The 13,269-nt window shown below is 39.6% G+C and overlaps 1 protein-coding gene across 3 annotated transcripts in view; it reads left to right on the top strand.

Moving 5' to 3' along the window:
* Positions 1-13,269, top strand: part of LOC136448133 (uro-adherence factor A-like) — a 41,697-nt gene that overhangs the window by 1,884 nt on the left and 26,544 nt on the right. For all 3 annotated transcript variants that reach the window (XR_010757835.1, XM_066447292.1, XM_066447293.1), the window contains exons 2-8: positions 3,741-3,833; positions 4,042-4,179; positions 7,602-7,692; positions 8,660-8,737; positions 9,654-9,765; positions 10,254-10,329; positions 11,448-11,597. Coding sequence is in view for 2 of the 3 variants with exons in the window: in XM_066447292.1 (XP_066303389.1) it covers positions 3,801-3,833; positions 4,042-4,179; positions 7,602-7,692; positions 8,660-8,737; positions 9,654-9,765; positions 10,254-10,329; positions 11,448-11,597 (678 nt within the window). In the remaining variant the exon portion in view is untranslated. The remainder of the gene's footprint in view (positions 1-3,740; positions 3,834-4,041; positions 4,180-7,601; positions 7,693-8,659; positions 8,738-9,653; positions 9,766-10,253; positions 10,330-11,447; positions 11,598-13,269) is intronic.

Genomic DNA, 13,269 nt, shown 5'->3' with positions numbered 1-13,269 from the left:
AACTTTGTAATTATGTTCTGAAGAACATTCAACTTTCATTTTATCTGGTGCACCCAAAATTCTTTCTGTGCACCCAATTTTTTGAGTTGGGTGCACCAGTGCACCTATTCCCAAATATGAATTTCGAGCCCTGATATTGTAGAACACTTGTTTTGACAGTTGTACATGTACATGTAATTTGATACCTAACTGACAAGATACATATCTTTATTTTGTGCATTCACTAGTCTTTCCTTTTGAATGTAACTTTTGTGACCCAGCTTTATCGAATTGCAGTTGCAAATATGCTATACGTAACATATACCTTTAAAAATCAATGTGTATATATCCTACGCTTCAGCTGTCGTTTTCACACTGCTTCAGGTTTGGAATGAAAAAGGCATTTTGCTACCTTTTTGTGCATTCACAGTAGCCCTGGGGCAACACCAGATAACCTTTAACCTTACACCTGTCAATCACACCTGTTGCCATGGAAACCTGTTCCACATAGCCAGACCATCTTCCTTGTGGCTTGTGACAGTTTGCTTAGCTGTATTTTGCTAGTCTGACAAACGCGGAGCTCTTGTGACACATACACAGCTGTCAGGGGCACCTCGCCGGCAAACCAGTATAAGTAGACTCTATGTACTTTTGAAGGGCCTAACGTATTTGCGAAAGCTCCGTTTCAAAGTAGGGTAGAGAAAAGACCTGTCAGTCTGAGTGACCTGACATCTGAAGGTTCTGCTTCTTGTCTGACAAGTGTGGTAATTAACTTTGCTGTCATGTGGAGTCACTTAATTGTTTTGTGTTTAGGACCCCCTACAGTGACACTGACAGTGTCGAAAGATAGATACATGTATATTGTAAAGCTTACAGGTGCATAGGTGTTTATCGGTTAACATGTCACTTTACTGAAAATCACAATTACACACCTGTTAGAGCTAGAGCCCTCAGGAAAATACTGTCTATCTAGGGATTGAATTTCCAAGAAAATAAGGGAAAAGTGGCAAGAAAACAGTGCTCAAGTAGATCCACTTGAACAGAAACCCCACTACAGAAGATGATTTAAGTGGTCCTTGTCGGCTTTGAAGACGACCGACTCAAGATATTTTCCTTTCAGAGAGAGGGAAATGTCACACAACAAACTTGTAGTCGTGACTCTCTGGAGATCTTGTTATTTTTTTTTGTTGTTTTATATTTTTTGTTATGTCTATAACAAGATTGTCATTTCATTGGCCATGCAAAGTTTGGCCATTTTTCTTCTCTCTTCAAGTGGCTAATGATATTGGGCCACTGTTATACCATTAGGCCACACCAATTTAATTTGCTGGTTCTAAGATTTGACGGATAGATTTGAACTAAAAAAGAACAACATGAAAACAGACTGAAGGGAAAGTCTGTACCTTGATGGTAAATGTCACACTATCAGGAAATAGGACAAGTCAGTTTCAAGTTTTCCTTAGGCCACACCAATCTAATTTCTTGGTTAACTGATTTTTATTTTCAAAAAAAAAAAAATTTAGAAAAAAAAAATCATGAAAAAAATTTTTTTGGGGGAAAATAAAAATCCGTTAACCAAGAAATTAAATTGGTGTGGCCGTACCCAGCACTCTGTTTTTAAATTCTCCTTTTGCTTCATCTTTTACCTACAAAATATGTCTGAGAACCAAAGAAATGAACTGGTTTGGCCTTATACTCGTACCTGCTCCATTTCAATAATGGCCACAGAAAATTCCAGAACCCAGTGATGTTGAAAAAGAGATCAACACTGGTAATGTTTTATGTAGGCGGGAATCGTCCCTGACTGTTGTCATGGTGACTGTTGCCATGGTAACAGATAAGGTTGGCAGGGCAGGCGTGCTAGGGGAGCGGGGGAGGTGACAGGTCAGTGGCAAGGTGGTTTAGCTGTGTCTGTCAGCGTTGATGATGCTATGGATCCCTGCCTGATGCATTTGTGTCAACTGGAAGGTGGGGCACAGAAGTGAGCAGTGGTTGTTTTCTCCAGATCTTACTAGGTTCTCCTGGGTCAGTCTCTGGCCATGGTATGGCAGCCAGGAAGGTTCAGTCCTCAGTGCCTGTGTAGTGCATGAAGTTGGATGTGTAGTAGGACCTTCAGTTTGTTGATGTTTATTTCTGCCGCAAGTGTAATCTTTAACTTAACTACAGTCACTTGTGGTAATGCTATCTGCAGATCTTCTGAGGTGGGTTGTAGGTCGTAGCGTAGCCCTATGTTCATGTATGTGTGTGAAGTGTGATACTGGATCTGTGTTTTTGTGGTACATAACTTGTTTTCTAACCTGATAACTCAAACTAAGGTATTACTATTAGCCACGGAAATGCACATGGGTTGTTATCTACAGACCTAGATCTCGTAAGGTGGGTTTCAGTTAGTGTCTGGTATAGAGATCTATAAGCCAAGAAGATTCAACCTTGTGCCTATAGTATGTGAAACTGGATGTGCATTTTATGTGGGAACTTAAGCCTTATATCATGCCTTGTTTGGCTTGAAACTGCTGCAAATGTTGCTTCCTTAAAAGGGACTAGCCAAAGAAGGCCAGATCTCAGGCTAGGCTAATTCTGAACATGGCACAAACATTACCATTTGGGCTTATGCTTACCAGTGATCACCTTGCACATAGAAATCAGAAGACGATCACTGACAGATTATTTTCAGTCCCAGGACGAAGCTCGAGGTTTCTTCAGCTCTCTTTATCTTGAGTGGAATAGATTGACTGTAGACTGTTGAGGGTCTGATTATTTTGTTAATTGGTGATAAGGCTGTAAGATGATAGCAGTACAGGCTGGTATTAACAATAGGTAAAGTGGTGCTACAATAGTGGTCAGGAGCACTATAGGTACTTTTGAACAGATAATGGAGAAAGTTGTTATAAATTCTGAGTATCGTCTGTAGTGTAACAGTTGTGGGAGGTTGATGCTCAGACAATACAATGTTTCATTCCAAAATGGAAAAGGAGCCACCATCAAAACTTTTTCTCTTTTTTAGCTTGAAGCTTAAATTGACCCTTACTAGCCTTGTGGCATGACTTTGCAAATACAATCATGTAATTTAGATTCTACATAGTCAGTGATATCTGTTATCATGTCTTAAATGATTTTGGGCAACCAGCTTATTTTTACTACCTAGTGTGTGAAATTATCTCAAAACGCAAAAATTTAAAGTGGAAATATAACAAAAAATTATTGTTCCTGCCACATTGTATACCCCATTCAGCAGCCTGAGAAATTTGCCTCTCTTTATAGTAGAGAGTTAGGTGTAAATATTTAATAGAAAGCTGAGACCCTTGGTACAAAAGGGAGGCCGGAAAAAGTAGGTCTGTGACCTGAGGCGTTTCTCATGACCTCTGTGCCTGCTTCATGCCTGCTTAAACATGCTGCTTGTTTGTTTGGCCTGGACAACCGGTAAACCGCCTTTAGGCATACCACACCAGTTTTGTGCAGTAAGTACAAGCTGCATAAATCCAGCTGCAGGCTGTAAGATTTGATCTACTCACACTGGGATGGATTCCTACTCTTTTCGATGTAGTGAGATCTTTAACAATTGTTATGGTGGGATCTTTAACATGCCGGAGTTGATTTGTGGCTCTCCTCATATGTCCCATCCGAAAGGACATCCCCAACAGAAGCTAGTTGCTCATCTAATTTTTAACAAGTAAGGAAATAGGGGTAAACTGTGTCATACAAATTTGGAAGTTATCTCAAACTCAAAGAGTTTTTGTTCAATGTCTCTCCTCCTGTTCCAGGTGGTCCTCAGCAGCAACAAAGCCAACGATGTCACCCAGGTGATGTGAGTAGCAGTTACCATGGCAACATCATCCTTCAGCTCCATCCTCCAGGTAAGGATATCATGGCAACCATCTGTCACTATGGTAACAACATCTTCCAGGTAAGGGTACCATGGCAACCATCTGTCACTATGGTAACAACATCTTCCAGGTAAGGGTAAAGAACAAGAAATTGTGTTAGATTTGTTGTCCTGTTTCAGTCCTTGTGTGGCTTCTCCTGATTGGTGTATCATATTGTTTCCCGCTCTCTGATTGGCAGGTGTACCAGGGGTGGGCCAATAGCGTGCTGTGTGATGGAGGGTACCTGATTGAGGACCTGACTGAGCTGCAGAATGGCGCCCTGTTGTGCTGCCTGGTGGACATCCTGACAGGCTCCAACCTCACCCCAACCAGCCAGGTACTATACCAACATCTAGCATAAGAAATTTGATTCTGCTCCAGCATAGTTTCTTTGGTACACAACTGTGTATTTTTCTCGGCTAACCGGGGCTGTCTCCAAAATTTGTTTGTTTGGACAGAAAAAACATTTCACCCTGTCCATCCAAAAAATCTGAATCTTCATGACATGAAATTGATGAAAATGTATGTTTCGTAAGCTTAGAATGACGGATTTATAACACAACAACAGTCAACCAGCCAGGTACCATGCCAATATCTAGCATAAGAAGCTTCACTTCTTTTACTTTTAACACAAAAGGGAATCGGGCCGGGCTGAACTTTTGACTGACACTCCAGCCTTCTTCAAGGGTTATAGTGACTTCATACTTCCAGCATGCGACAAACTATGTATTTTTTTGACTGGCCCAACTATTATCTGTCTGACACAAATAAAGATACAATGGAAACATGTACTTTTGATTGACATGAGAAACATTATTGGGAAAAGTTTAAGGATACTGATAATCAATCAATCAACCAGTCAATGTTTTGGGGGTATCAGGTATGATAATGATGCTGGTAATGCTGATAATGAATGAATGAAAGAAAGACCTTTATTGTACATTTAGGCTTAAACAAGCGAAGTACAGGTCATGGTGATAAGCAAATTTTAAGGAATACATACAGTGGTGATAATATAACATAATAGAATGTGATATCTTACTATGTCTAATAGGACTAATCTATACTTGTCTACTACTTACAGGTTCGACTTCTTCTTGCTTCTTAAGGCAATTGGATAATCAAATAAGATTTTTCAGCTTTCTTATTATGCACTAACTTAATTCGTAAAACATCCAAAACTTGCATCTTTGCAAGTTCAAAGTGACCAATGGTACGTTTGTGGAGGTTAGACATCCAGGTAAACAATATATAAAGACAATTCAAACTCTACAACTGGATAAAAAATTCGGAGATTTATTTCCAAACGTTTCGAGTGACATCCATCACTCTTCTTCAGCGTCGCTAAAGTGAACTAGCAGAACTAACCAGTACAGTCAAACCTGTATTAGCGGTCACCTTTGCATAGCGGCCACCTGCCCATAGTGGTCACTTTTTGTCGGTCCCTTGGATTTTCCCCATTGACATAAGCATTAAGAATTAGGCTATAGCGGCCACCTGTCCAACGCGGTCGCGGCCAGACGATTTTCGGTCCCGCGAGTACAGTAACACTGCCGATAACGGGCAATGTGCGCCGGTAGAAGCCGCATCGCCACCACACGCCGGGTTCAAAATCTTCATTCTTTTATGCAGTTATCAAGTTTATATGAACTCAACTTGACAAGATAATAATGATAAAGAAAACAAGAATGTTTTATCTTTGTTAGATTATCCATGGTTTGACGTGAACTGAAGTATTTCTTCACATGGCTTGCGTTTGTACATCGTAGCATATTTGACTATTTCTGTGCATTTGGACTGGGCAAAAATTACGGTAGTTTTTGGAAAATACAGCCCGCACATGTACTAGTATCTGATGCGCTAAGTTCGCGAATTGTTTCAATGTCGGCCCAATATTTCCGTTTTCCCCGGGAATTCATCCGAAAATGTGCCCAAACACGATTTTCAGAATGGCGGAGCAGCATAAAGGTCATCGGAAGACACCACTGTTGCGGAGGTATAGTGTGTTAAATTTATTTTGCTGCAAACTATTACTGAGGATAATTACTTAACCAAAAGCCTCAAACTGAATATGGATAATATTACTATGATGTAAAATTTGGGTTGTTGCAATTTTCTTAAAAGAAAAAAAGCTCTCAAAAGAGCGACCTTCCTCTCCTTACCCTATTAGCATAATGGTAGAAGCCGATCATGACAAGCAAACAACAACAGACAAGGAAAATTGTCGCCACGATTTTATGTTTGAAAACGGTCGAAAACTAACAGTTAGTGGCAACTGAGCAACACATATTTTGTTCTTAACTAACTAGGTGGCATTTTGCTGCGAAGGACTTAGTTTCATATGATTAAAACTCGTTGGTGACGCGTGTGCCGGCAGCGAAGCAGTCGCGAATGATCAAGAGTAGAGTATGGCGATGCTGGTCTGTTCAGACATGAAGCTCGAGCAAGCCATTGATTTTGGAGTTGACAGATACAATAATTCTTTTTGCAAGTAAAAGAACAACAATCGAATTTCTAAAATGTGCCTTACCTATGTTAATGTTTACATGTGTACTGTACGGTGAATAAAAAAATGTATCTCAGTGGGTTACTGAAAACATGTGTCACTCATGGTCAATTTATCGACATTTTCTCCATAGCGGCCACCTGTCCTTAGCGGCCAGTTTTGGCCAGTCCCTTGAGTGACCGCTATAGACAGGTTTGACTGTACTTATTTACAATAGCTAGAAAAACCAGTTTTTACATGGCAATTCACACAGTCATGCATGAGCGACATTGTAATGTAAAATAAGTTAGGAAGGTTCCTATGGTAAGACAACACATGTAATGTAAAATAAGTTAGGAAGGTTCCTATGGTAAGACAACACATGTAATGTAAAATAAGTTAGGAAGGTTCCTATGGTAAGACAACACATGTAATGTAAAATAAGTTAGGAAGGTTCCTATGGTAAGACAACACATGTAATGTAAAATAAGTTAGGAAGGTTCCTATGGTAAGACAACACATTGTAATGTAATTGTAAAATAAGTTAGGAAGGTTCCTATGGTAAGACAACACATGTAATGTAAAATAAGTTAGGAAGGTTCCTATGGTAAGACAACACATTGTAATGTAAAATAAGTTAGGAAGGTTCCTATGGTAAGACAACACATGTAATGTAAAATAAGTTAGGAAGGTTCCTATGGTAAGACAACACATTGTAATGTAAAATAAGTTAGGAAGGTTCCTATGGTAAGACAACACATGTAATGTAAAATAAGTTAGGAAGGTTCCTATGGTAAGACAACACATTGTAATGTAAAATAAGTTAGGAAGGTTCCTATGGTAAGACAACACATGTAATGTAAAATAAGTTAGGAAGGTTCCTATGGTAAGACAACACATGTAATGTAAAATAAGTTAGGAAGGTTCCTATGGTAAGACAACACATTGTAATGTAAAATAAGTTAGGAAGGTTCCTATGGTAAGACAACACATGTAATGTAAAATAAGTTAGGAAGGTTCCTATGGTAAGACAACACATTGTAATGTAAAATAAGTTAGGAAGGTTCCTATGGTAAGACAACACATGTAATGTAAAATAAGTTAGGAAGGTTCCTATGGTAAGACAACACATGTAATGTAAAATAAGTTAGGAAGGTTCCTATGGTAAGACAACACATGTAATGTAAAATAAGTTAGGAAGGTTCCTATGGTAAGACAACACATGTAATGTAATGTAAAGTGACCGATGTTCTGTATATTTGTGCTTATCACAGATCAGCAGCCCGACAGCCAGTCTGGAGAATGTGGAAAAAGTGCTGAGTCATCTCAGACAGCACGGCATCAAACTCAACGTCACAGCCAGGGGTAAATACGATCTCTGTCATGTCGTACTAAGGCCACACCAATTTAATTTCTTGGTTAACGGATTTTTCTTTTAAAAAAAAAAATTTTAGAAAAAAAAAATCATGAAAACAGAAGGCTGGCCTTTTGGAAAATAAAAATCTGTTAACCAAGAAATAAATTGGTGTGGCCTAAACCCACACCAATCCAACTCTGATACAGTTAAAACTGTACTTAGTCTAGTGACCACCTCTGCATGATAATCACCCAAGTGTCCATTGTGACTAGGGGTGGATACCGGTTCGGCTTAATAAGGTCCAAGTCCAATCTTAGGTCCAGAGATTTAGGTTCAGGTCCGAACCTGGACCTGATCCTTTCCAGTTGATGTTTTGTTTTATCAAACCAATATCAAGCATAGAGAATTAAGACTGACATGCATAACTAAAAGTTTTTTGTTTAGAAAACTTTCAAGACAAACCAGTATCTGATATTTGAATGTTGCACTTATTCAAATGCCTTTTTGTCATAGGGGAGACTCAAAACACTTTTCGTCAAACAAAATAGAAAAATATATTAGTACTTTGTTCAGTTTTTTTTGGACTCAGGTTTTAGACTTTCAGGTTTTTTGGACTCGGTTCTTGGATGTTATAAAAGTCCGAATCAGGTCCAGCGAACCGGTATCCACCCCTAATTGTGACCACTTCAGATTATGTTGCCATTGGCACATACAGGCATGAAAGAATCCTCAGTCTATGGTGGTCTCCTGTCTACTGTGATCATTTTCTTCTCATAATCTCTTGAGTGGTCACAATAGACAATATTTGACCTGACTTAAATATTAGTTTGTCAAGGAATCATGTTTATATGTACATGTACCAAGACCTACTGTCACCGTGTGCTTTGCCAAGGGGTCTTCAACAGTACACGTAAACAGTAAAATTAGCAGATACAGAAGACAATTTGCTTGTTTTTCCACCACCCCCACCTGCAGGCGTTGTGTGTGGTGAACTCAAGTCCCTACTGGATGTGGTGTGGGCCCTGATTCTTCACTATACAGTACACAGCAAAGGTAGGACCGTGCGCAGTACTGATAGTTCTCAACACGATATCACTTATGAACAATATTCACCGTGGATTTTGTAAAAATGCTAAAAACGTGACATATGTAAAAAGTTTTATTCTTTGCGTTGTATTATGTCAAGTTAAGTCAAGTCAAAGCCTTTATTTTTCTTCGAAATACTTGTTCGGCCCCATGGGTCGCTTTTCAACAAGGTCAAAGTGAAGGGGAGTCACGGAGAAAGAGTCAGTACAAAATAAACTTGTTTAATAGTTGTTGCCATACATTGTACCATGCACAGTTGTCATGCAAATAAAGTTCAGTGTATCTAGAATCGCTTTCAAAAATGACCATGAATAGTTTCATCAGGTTGGTACATCACTGGGCATTGGCCTATTGGGTTTCTTCATGCACAACCAAGATGTAGTAGAATTAAGGACTAATGAACTCTTGGCAGCTAACCCAATAACTATTATGTCTAGATTACTGTAAAATGCAGAAATATTCGCGGTGGTTTTATGTTCGCGGTTATTGTGACCATTTCACCATGAACATAAAAATATTTTTTTATAATTTAACGGTTCTCAGTGGCAAATGTGCTAGATGTTGGCAGTCATCGGCAACCAGATCCGCAGTGTGTTTTTTGGCATGAACATAGAGCCACCACAAACACTCCATTTTTGCCTTACCGCGAAATAAAAACCATGCGAACTTAAATGCATTTACAGTATGCCAATGTAAGATAATGACAAAAATCATGTTTTAAACTAGAAATAATATGCTTTTACCCCGTCACTTGTTACTATTTTTGTATGATTTCAGTTCTGTAACAATTTTGTGCAGAGCATAATCACAGCAACTTTTGTTGCCTGTAACTAAGTTTACTTGCATTACTCTGACAGTCATGGAATCTATTTTGTGTCCCCAGATGGTAACCCGTTCCAGCGTACGGTGAGGGTTGGGAAGAGACTGTTGCTGGAGTGGTGCTGCGCTCAGCTGCCAGACATGCCCATCAACATCAACGGCTCCATGGCTTACAAGTAGGTATATTACAGGACTAAACTGTATGTTGATGAAGGATAGACATCCAGGTATATGTAGAACATTACTTAATATAGAATAAATCAAGCTAATGCAGAGCTCGAAATACTGGGTGCATGTGCACCTTTGTGCCAAAATTGAAGCTGTGCACCTAATTTTTGACTGTGGGTGCACCAGTGCACCTAGATGTTTGTGTCTACTAGGCTATCGAGTAAAGTTACTATTGTACACCTAGTATGCAGAATGTTCTTGAAAATTCAAGTGTCAGAAAAAGCAATAAAACCTTTGTTGCACCTTGATAAGGCCACACCATTTTGATTTGTTGCTTCTCAGATTTTTTTAGAAAAAAATGAACCTGTAAAATATGTACTGTACATAGCATCTGTCTTCTCTGTCACGGCCGGTGGAAGAATAGCTCTTTTGTGAGCTAAACTGGATGGAGATCATCTTCATAGCTGACCCGTGTGGTGTTATTTCTCCCCTGCAGCTACAGCAAACACCCTGTGCTGACCCGGCTGATAGGGAAGTACTGCTGCATGCCACACCTGGGTTCTCCTGCTCAGGTGAGCTGACTTACACCTGTCTCGTGGGTAGAGCATACTGTAAATGCATTTAAGTTCGCGTGGTTCTTATTTCGAGGTAGGCAGAAAATGGAGTGTTTGCGGGGGGTTTAAGTTCGCGTTTGAAACAATAGTAGTGCTGCAGTCATAGGTGGTCAAAAAGTTTCGCGGTGGTTTTCAGTTCGTTCATTTCTGCATTTAGTAATTTACAGTACTTAACCCTAGACACAACAGTGACTTCCTAAAAGTAGTTGTGTTGCATTGTATCAGGTAGAGGCCAATTAAAGAAGACATTTCCATGTCTTTTCTTGCATGATTGTACATCCTATGCCTTTCGTTCCAATTAGGAGGGCCTGCATGCCCCTTTTACGTAGAGCGTAATCGGCCGTTTTAATTTTGCGTAGAGCGTTGCCGACCACTTCATAATTTAGCGTAGAGCGTAGGGGGGCCTCTACGCTAAATTATGAAGTGGTCGGCAACGCTCTACGCAAAATTAAATCCGTCCCAAATCCATCAATGTGTGCAGTGTCTATCTTTTATATCCACATGTATAGCCCTTTGGCCGCATAGACCACTACAGCAGGGGGTTAGTCCATCCACTGGTAGTGGAGTGGGTTCAACTACCATGCTCTTTCTTATAAGTGATGAGTACTAAGCAGAGAAAGCAGTATGTATCATTTTTCAACTCTTAAAACACCTGGCTGGGGTTGAACTGACCTTACGAATGCTCTCCCCTCTGGACCATTGCTCCACTTTGAACTTGTGTTTACCAACTTTTATTGGCAGTTTGCATTTTATAATAATAACTTTATTGCACAACAATTGTGCAAGGTTCAAAGTATGGCATTCACTGGTACATAGATAACATTCTATTAGGCTAATCAGTGTATCTTATACAATATGGTGTAGTAGTATGGGATGACAATGAGATTTTACAATCATTGGAGGAGTTTCTAACGTCTAGACATTCTTTGATATACTTCCCAATGTATACCATGCATAGGTTGTCACATTTCATTATGTACTTAAATTTGCTATTCAAGTCCATTGAGATAAATCCTGGTAGATCCGACGATAGCATTGAGTATATGTTGCATTAAAGCATTTTTTTTCGTTTCCAGAGCATGGATGTGATGACGCTGACCAACGCGGTCCTGGCCGCGGAGGAGAAGTTCGGAGTCTCCAAGCTGATAATCAGTCCCAGCGAGATCCTGAACGGAACGGCCGACGACCACGCCCTCATGATCTACACAGCCCTGCTCAGGAGGAAGGTAGGAAACTGAAAACTTATTAAGTTGTTTTTTTTCCACATCTTCAGGCCACACCAATTTAATTTCTTGGTTAATGGATTTTTATTTTCCAAAGAAAAAAATTTTAGAAAAAAAAAAAAATGAAAAAAGAAGACTGTTTTCATGATTTTTTTTTCTAAGATTTTTTTTGGGAGGGAAAATAAAAATTCGTTAACCAAGAAATTAAATTGATGTGGCCTCATCCAATCAGACATTCATTTATTTCTAACCAATGTGTGTATGTAGTGGTTTAGAGCGACCCTGCTTTGAAGAGTTTGTGAGGCTGTTGTCGCTCACCTGACATGCACGCTACTGGAAAGGGTTGCAGTCCTTAGGCCGGGACGTCAAGCCATGGTCCACTGTTCATTGTACTTGTTGAGAAGAGCTAAGGGAATGTCCCAGCTCCAATATGAAGCTATAAATACTGTACATATATATATAGCATCTGTCTTCTCTGTCACAACCAGTGGAAGAATAGCTCTTCATTGACATGACATTTAAAAGATGATTCTCCTTATTCAAACTCTGAAGTGACTAGTATTATTCTACTGAACAGAACAGCTGAATAGATCATTACAATATGTTGAATGATTTAGAAACCAGTCATGAATTTTTAAAAGCATGATCGCATAATTACTGTCAGGTATGATACAAATCACCATGTCCTGTAATCTGTCCGTATAAGCTAAAATCCTCCCACACCATAAGGTGTATAGGGCGGTGCCCATCCCCGTTTCATAGCCCTGGGCCACACTGTGGTGCAATCACTGCAGCAGGGGGCTAAGCCACTGGCAGTGGAGTGTGTTTAACTTCCATACTGTTTCAGAAGTATGTACTTTTTTTTTCTATTAAGTCTTTGGTATGACTCAATGTGCCTCTTGTCCTGAGGTGTCCTACCCGGGAGTTGAACCTGGGCCTTCTGGTCCAAGTAATCAGAACCAGATGTGGTAAGTAACAGAGGCGCAGACCACTACACCACAGGGACACCCCTAATCTGTCCGTTTGGAGGACAGTAAAAGATCCATAAATAGGGATGATCACTCCTGTTGTTCCTTAAGTCTCCAGTCGTCCTCCATTATCATTTCTTTATTACACACTGCCACAGCTGTCAATAGTGCTATTGGTTATTCTATAGTCTTCAGTGTCAGGCATCCGCAACCGTATGTTCATAGCTGTATATGTGGCATGCATGATGCTTCTGAGATATAGACTACAGTATATATTTATATACTACACTACAGTAAATGGTACATGGTGAAATGTTCGCTGCGGTTTTCTGTGAGAGGGCAATGCGAACTCATCGCGCCAGCGATAAGTTCCCAAAACAGCACGTACACGTACAATAGGAAATCTGGAAGAAATTGAACGCTTGCTCTTTTTTTCTTTCTAGTTGAAGAATTTTGATCCATTAATTTTCCACTCCTCATCTTTATTTTACTGAGCATTGTAGTTGTAAATACCAGTTATGTATAATAGATGAAGAGTTCTATCCCTACGGCCTAGGAAAATTAATGTTGTGTTTCCAATTATGGTGCTGAAAAATTAGCGTTGGTATGTAGTTTTTTCCTTTTTTGTTTAGAACTTAAGCATCATATTTCGATTATATAGATATACCTTGCACAAGCACAATCTTCTATTGCCACAGACCTGAGGA

Source organism: Branchiostoma lanceolatum, chromosome 14 (assembly GCF_035083965.1).
Source record: "Branchiostoma lanceolatum isolate klBraLanc5 chromosome 14, klBraLanc5.hap2, whole genome shotgun sequence".
Taxonomy (NCBI): domain Eukaryota; kingdom Metazoa; phylum Chordata; class Leptocardii; order Amphioxiformes; family Branchiostomatidae; genus Branchiostoma; species Branchiostoma lanceolatum.
The sequence above is the reverse complement of the archived record's forward strand: the minus strand, read 5'-3'. Positions and strand labels throughout refer to the sequence as shown.